We start from the raw sequence: 7,879 nt of genomic DNA on the forward strand, positions 1-7,879 counted from the left end.
AAAATCAACAAAACTAGAAGTTGATTCTTTGAAAAGATTAATAAAATTGACAAATCACGGGCAAATTTACCAAAGGAAAAAAAGGAGAGAATACAGATAACATGAATAAGAAATAAATTGGGCAACACCGCAACAGAATCAACAGAATTTAAAAGGATAATTTCAGAATACTATGAAGAACTATACTCCAACAAATTTGAAAATCTAGAAGAAATAGTGTGATAGTTGGAGCTGTGTGTCAATTTGCCTGGACCACAATTCTGTGTGGTTTAAGCAATTGTGATGTGAATTGTTCCAATGGTGGATCAGATGTATTGTTTTGAGCAGTCAATCCATTGAGAGGGAGTTTCGCTGGGAATGTGGCCTGCTTCCAGTGTTCTTATGGACATCGTGGGAAAAAAGACACTGTTCTGTGGATTGGGATTCTCTTGTGCTGCTTACAACTGTCCACCATTTGGCTTGGAGATCTTGGATTTGTCATTCATTGGTGTCAACAGCATGTGCCAACCTAAGCTTGTCAGCCCCTGCAGGAGCATGAGTTGGGAAAGGCCTCCAGCTTGACGTTTGATCCAAGAACTTGGGACTTGTCAGCTTCTATAAGTGTGTGAGCCATTTTCCTAAGGTAAATTTATCTTTTTTTATATGTATATATAAGCTTTACTGGTTTTGCTTCTCTAGAGAACCTAGCCTAACACATTCCTCAACATAATTAAAGACATATATGCAAAACCAACAGCCAACATTATTCTCAATGGAGAGAGACTGAAACCATTCCCCTTGTGAACAGGAACCAGACAAGGGTGCTCTCTTTCACCACTCCTATTCAACATTGTATTGGAAGTCCTAGCCAGGGCAGTAAGGCAAGAAAGGAAAATTGGAGGCATCAAAGTTGGCAAGGAAGAAGTCAGACTATCCCTATTTGCTGATGATATGATCTATACATAGAAAACCCAAGAGTCTCAGCAAAAAAAATTACCAAAACTAATTGTGAGATTTAGCATAGTGGTGGGATACAAGATCAACATCCAAAAATCAGTTGAATTCTTCTATACCAGCAAAGAGATTGCTGCAAAGGAAATAAGGAAATCAATAATACCATTTACAATAGCTACCATCAAAATAAAATACTTGGGAATAAATCTCATTAGGGACACAAAAAAACCTGTACAAAGGAAACTACAAATCACTGCTCCAAGAAACCATAAATGGAAGAACATAACAAGCTCGTGGATAGGAGGATTGAACATTGTGAAAATGTCAGTACTACCCAAAGCAATCTATACATTCAGTGCAATCCCAATCCATCCCATTAGCATTCTTTAAGGATATGAAAAAGCCTATCACTAATTTCATATAGAAAGGAAAGAGACCTCAGATAAGCAAAGAATTATTGAAGAAGAAGAAGAACAAAGTAGGAGATCTCACACTCTCAGATCTCAAAACCTAGTATACAGCCACAGTAGTCAAAACAGCCTGGTACTGGTACAATGAACGACAGACACAAAAACCAGTGGAACAGAGCTGAGAACCCAGAAATAGATCCATTGACCTATGGTCAGCTGATTTTTGAGAAAGGGCTGAACTCCATTACATGGGGGAAGAGATGGTCTCTTTAACAAATGCTGCTGGCCAACACTGGATATCCATTTACCGAAAAATGAAACAAGATCCATACCTCACACCATACACAACAACTAACTCCAGATGGATCAAAGATTTAAATGTGAAACATAAAACTATAAAGTTCCTCAAGGAAAAAAGAGGAACAAATTTAGGGGCCCTCATTTATGGCATAAATAGATTGTCAAGCATAACCCAAAATGCACACACAGCAGAAGATAAACTAGATGAATGGGACCTTCTAAAATTTAAATTTTTATGTGCTTCAAAAGTTCTCCAAAACAGTAAACAAGAGAACCTACAGATTGGGAAAAAATATTTGGAAACGACATATCTGAGAAAGCATTCACCTGTAAAATTTATAGAAAGCTCCAACACCTCAATAATAAAAAGATTAAAATTAAAAAAGATGCATTTAAAAAACGAGCAGAAGACGTGAGCAGACACTTCACCAAAGAGGATATTCAGGTAGCCAGCAAATAGCTGAAGAAATGCTCATGATCATTAGCAATTAGAGAGATGCAAATCACAACGAGATACTATCTTACCCCAGCACAACAAGACAGAAAATAACAAATGCTGGTGAGGATGTGGAGAGATTGGGACTCCCATACACTGCTGGTGGGACTGTCAAGTGATTCAACCACTGTGGAAAGCAGTATGGCAATTCCTTGAATAGCTAGAATTAGAAATACCACTTGACCCAGCAATCCCGTTGTTGTTGTTAGGTGCCGTCAAGTTGAACTCGACTCATAGTGACCCCTCCTTGGGTTTCTGAGGCGATATCACTATGCAAGTAGATTGCCCAATCTTCTGAGGAGTGGCTGGTGGGTTTGAACCACCAGCCTTCTGGTTAGCAGTCAAGTGCCTTAGGCACTACGCTACTACAGCTCCTAGCAATCCCATTACTAGGTATATATCCTAAAGAAGTGAGAGCCAGGACAGGAACAGATATATGTACACCCATGTTCATCGCAACACTATTAACGATAGCCAAAAGATGGGAACAATCTACGTGCCCCTCAACAGAAGAGTGGATAACCAAACTATAGTACATACACACAATGGAATACTATGCAACACTAAAGAATAATGTAGAATCTATGAAACACCACATAACATGGATGAACTTGGAGGACATTATGCTGAGTGAAATAAGTCAATCACAGAAGGACAAATATAGTATTAGTTCATTATTGTAAAAAGTCAAGGAAAGGTTTATATATGGAAGGAAACTTTCTTTGTTGGTTACCAATGTTGGGAGGGGAGGGGAGGGGAGGAAACACTGCAAAAAAACGTTTTATACACATATACACATACATACATATAAGGAACTCTCGTGGTGCAGTGGATAAGGCATTTGGCTGCTAACCAGAAGGTTAGCAGTTCAAACCCAGCAGCTGCTCTGTGGGAGGAAGATGAGGTAATCTACTTCCATAAAGATTTATAGCCTTGGAAACCCTACAGGGGTTGCTGTGAGTTGGAATCGACTTGATGGCAGTGGGATGGATATAGGTAGATAGATAGAGATATATAGATATTTCCTACAAATACACACACATATACTGTATACTATTCCTAGGAGTCACTGAGTGGCCAAATGGTTAAATGCTCAAGTATTAATTGAATTGTTGGAGCTTCAAATCCATCCAGAGGTGCCTTGGAAGACAGGCCTGGTGATCTGCTTCCAAAAGGTCACAGCCTTGGAAACCCTATGGAGTAGTTCTATTCTGCACACTTAGAGTCGCCATTTAGTGAGAATCCACTCTGTGGCAACTCACAATAAGAACACCACTGTTCCCAGGACTCAGAACTAAGCTGCTTTCCACACAATTCAAGGTTTATGAGTAGAATTGATTTTTATGAGTAACCAGGGAACAGAACCATGATACGTACATTACGTGATCAGGAGCAAGTTTCTTAATGTGTCTGAGCCTCAGTTTCCTTGTCTAGAAAATGGGTTACAGTAGAGCCTACCTCATCGAACTGACGACTGAGATAAGATGATCTGAGATTGTGCCTAGGTCTTTTCTGGGACATAATGGGCTTACAAAACCATCCTTCCTTCTCCCTTTTAACAATACTTCTTTTGAGAGAAAAGCACTTCTTAACATCCAAATCAGCACCTTGAAAGCATGCTTTTAGAGCATAACTCTACCATAAATTGGAGAGAGAGTAATTAGAGGCAGTAGTGCTATTGAAGGTAAGCAGCACAAAGGGTGAATGGGAGAACACTTGAGCTGATCCACTGGTTGCCAGGCTTATCTATCATCAGAAGTCGACAGAAGAGCTGCCCTAGAAAAGACTGAGGAGGGACCTGCAACCCGGGCTCAGCCCTCTCTTTGGTGAACTTTGAATCTCACGCCCTTTGTTTTGCATCAGTTTGGAGAGTGACCCTGTGTGAAGAGGCACACTATTTATGCTGTATTCATGTATTCATTCACCTTCTGTGAAAACAATTCTATTTCTCTACAAGAAACTTAACCTTCTTTTCCCAGGATCTGCTTCTGTGCTGACCCACAAGATTGTTAATAGAATTCAGTTCCTTGATGGCTGTTAGCCAGAAATTGCCCTCAGTTTCTTGCTTCATGGGCATCTCAAATAGGGTAGCTCACAGCATGGCAACTGGCTTTCCTTAAGGCAACAGAGACTGAAAGAGAGAGTATAAATTAGGCAGAAGTCAGTCTTTCTGTAACCTAATCTTGGAAGTGACATCCCATCAGGTTTGCTATATTCTTTTTATTAAAAGTTATTCAGTAGGTCCAAGGAGAGAGAAATACACAAGGGTATGAATACTAGGAGGCATGGATCATTGGATCATTGGATGCCATCTTATAGGCTGCTTTCCACACAATTCAATGTGTAATAAAACCCAAATCTAACCACTTAAAAAATAGATTGACAGATGGATAGATACTGTTGAGTTGATGTCAACTGATGGTGACCTTATGTACAACAGAACAAAATGTTGCCTCGTCCTGTGTCATCCTCATGAACACCAGCATGTTTGAGTCCATTGTTGTGGTCCTCCTGCCAATCCATCTCACTGAGGGTCTCCCTTGCCCTTGTTGGCTCTTGCTTCATCAAACATGATCTCCTCCTTCAGTGATTGATCCCTCCATGTTGAAGCAAGTGAGTTAGATAGCGCTATATCTGAGGCCTTTCCTCCTTGTCTGTCTGAGTCAGGAAGCTCTGCTGAACCTGTCCACCATGGACTTTGCTAGTATTTGCAATACCAGTGGAACAACTTCCAGTATCTCAGTAGCATGCAAGCCACTGGCAGACAGTGGGTGGACTTGAAAATTAACTCCCTTAAATTGCTTTTAAGGGAAAAAAAGAACGTTAAAACTACCATAACAAAATACATACAAAATAATGCCCACCCTATATAGAAAACTAAGGAGCTCTGGTGGAGTAGTGCCTATGGCACTTGACTGCTAACCAGAAGGTTGGAGGTGCAAAACCACCAGCCACTCTATGGAAGAAAGCCTGGGCAATCTACTTCCATAAAGATTTACCACCTTGTACACCCAAAGGGGGTCTCTATGAGTCAGAATCAAATCAATGGCTGTCAGTTTATATATATATAAATTGGTGGGATGTCACTATAGCTGTTCTCAATGGCAAATTCCCTTGCACTTCTAAATGATGAAGACAAAACAAGGAATGAAGGAGACAAAAACTACATTCATAGAGTTTACATTCTAGTGAATAATTATACAGTGATTACTATGTACCAGCTCAAGTCTAAGAATTTTGTATATGTTACCTTAGTAAGAATATTGAATACTAAACATTAATATTTATTAAATACTGAAGTAGGCACTTTATCTGTATCTGATCTGAGGTCAGAGATAGATCTAAGATAGGACAGGTGTGGCACATACCCTGGGTGCCACTTGAGGGGAGGCTCCAATGAGAATTTCTGCTGGCCACCCCAGTTTCCATCTCTAGCTGTGAGAGATCATTCACCAATTTAAACTTAATTATCATAGATACACCTCTGTGTGAGGTATAGAGAGGTTAAGTGACTTGCCCAAGTTCACATAAGTGACAGAATGGGAATTTGAACCTAGAGTCTGTGCACTTAACACTACATTATTCTAGCACACATTAGGGAAAGGGAGAAGTAGACTGGAAATTTGCTTCACTGATAATAAGTATCAAGTAGACCGATCTCTGGAAAGGTTAATTTCCTGATGACTCTAGATCAAGTAGCCTTCTATTTTCATATACTGTCACCCTGCCCTGTTCTGTTTCCTTCAGAGCACTGATCATACTATTCATCCATCCTTTTGCCCATCCATCCATCCATCCATTCATTCATCTGTACATTCATGTTTGTTTTCTGGGTCTCCCCCTAACTTAAAACACAAGCTCCATGAGGTATGGAGCTTAACTTCTAGAGAAGTTCCTAGAACATATTAGGCACTCAGTAATAAATATCTAATAGGTCGATAAATAATATGTATAAACATACATACATCCCTTATAATATTTCCATTTGTGGGAAAACATCTGGAAATGTTTAATTACCAGTAGTTCACAGTAGTCATGTCTGGGAGATGGAACTGTAGGTTGTTTAAATTATTTTTCTACTTCATTTATTATCTTATTTTCCTACAGTTAAAAATTTACACACACACATATCTGCATGTCCCAGAAAATCAGATTCTTCCCAGGCTTAACTATGGGTGAGCAATAATGATACTTTAAAAATGCACAAAATAGAAAGTCCCAATATGACTGCGCTCCTCTTTGCTTTAAGGTGCTTGGAATTTGAGTCAAAGCTTGAGGGCTACAACAAGGAACTGGAAGCTTTTAGGAAGCGTGAAGTCATGACCACAGAAGAGATGAAGAACAATGTTGCAAAACTTAATGAGATATCAAGGAACTTGGAACAGGCACTGGTGGAATTTGAGGTTTGGAGTCTTGGGATGAGGATTTGTGAGTCTCTACTAGATTAATGGTTCTGGTCCATGCTGTCATATGTTCCTGAAAGAGCTTGTCAGGTGGACAGCATGGTTGGTTGATTGGCCAGTTCTTTCATTGGTTCTTTTAACTTAACTTTCACAGGATCCCTATAATACAACAGATTTTTTTTTTTATTGTTGTTAGTTACTGAATATGTAGAGAAAAAACTGAAATAGACTAATTGTTCACATATGTGTTGTGGTTGTTGGGTGCCATCCAGTTGGTTGTGACTCATAGCAACCCTATGAACAACAGAATGAAACACTACCCGGTTCTGTGTCATCCTCAGAATCATTGCTAAGCTTGAGCCCATTGTTGCAGCCACTGTATCAGTCTATCTCATTGAGGGTCTCCCTCTTGTTGCTGACCCTCTAGTTTACCAAGCATTACATCCTTTTCCATGGATGGGTCCCTTCTAACAACATGACCAAAGTATGAGAGATGAAATCTGGCCATTTTCACTTCTAAGGAGCATTCCAGTTGTGCTTCCTCCAAGACAGATTTATTTCTTCTTCTAGCTGTCCATGCCATTTAATATTCTTTGCCAGCACAATAACTCAAATGCATCAGTTCTTCTGTGGTCTTTCTTATTCATTCTCCAGCTCTCATATGTATAAGAGGCTATTGAAAATAGCATGATTTGGGTCAGGTGCATCTTAGTCTCGAGGAGACGTCTCTGTTATTCTTCACTTGAAAAAGGTCTTTTGCAGATTTGCCCAATGCAGTATATCATCTGATGTCTTGACTGCTGCTTCCATGGACATTGATTATGGATCCAAGTAAAATGAAATCTTTGACAACTTCAATCTTTAATCCACTTATCATGATGATGCTTTTTGGTCCAATTGTGAGGATTTTTGTTTTCTTTATGTTGAAGTGCAATCCATAATAAATGCGGTAGTCTCAGATCTTCATCAACAAATTCTTCAAGTCTTTTTCACTTTCAACAATCTACATATTGTGTCATTGTCATATTGCAGATAGTTTATGAGTCTTCTCCAATCCTGATGCCACATTGTTTCTCATATAGTCCAGCTGCTGGGATTATTTGCTCAGCATACAGATTGAGTAAGTATAGTGAAAGGATACAACCCTGACACACACCTTTCCCAGTTTTAAGCCATGCATTATCCCCTTCTTCTGTTCGAATAACTGCCTCTTAGTCTGTGTACAAGTTCTTTGTGAACACAATGAAATGTTCTGGAATTCCCATTCTTCACAATGTTATTCATAATTTGTGATGATCCACACAATTGAATGCTTTTACATAGTCAATGAAACACAA

General features: G+C 39.3%; 1 protein-coding gene across 1 annotated transcript in view; it reads left to right on the plus strand.

Moving 5' to 3' along the window:
- DNAH3 (dynein axonemal heavy chain 3) overlaps positions 1-7,879 on the plus strand; it is a 308,795-nt gene that overhangs the window by 93,168 nt on the left and 207,748 nt on the right. The window contains exon 17 of the mRNA XM_042783203.1: positions 6,389-6,542. Coding sequence (XP_042639137.1) covers positions 6,389-6,542 — 154 coding nt within the window. The remainder of the gene's footprint in view (positions 1-6,388; positions 6,543-7,879) is intronic.

Source organism: Orycteropus afer, unplaced genomic scaffold (assembly GCF_000298275.1).
Source record: "Orycteropus afer afer isolate SDZICR_OR568_19922 unplaced genomic scaffold, OryAfe1.0 scaffold00732, whole genome shotgun sequence".
In the NCBI taxonomy this organism is placed as follows: Eukaryota; Metazoa; Chordata; class Mammalia; order Tubulidentata; family Orycteropodidae; genus Orycteropus; species Orycteropus afer.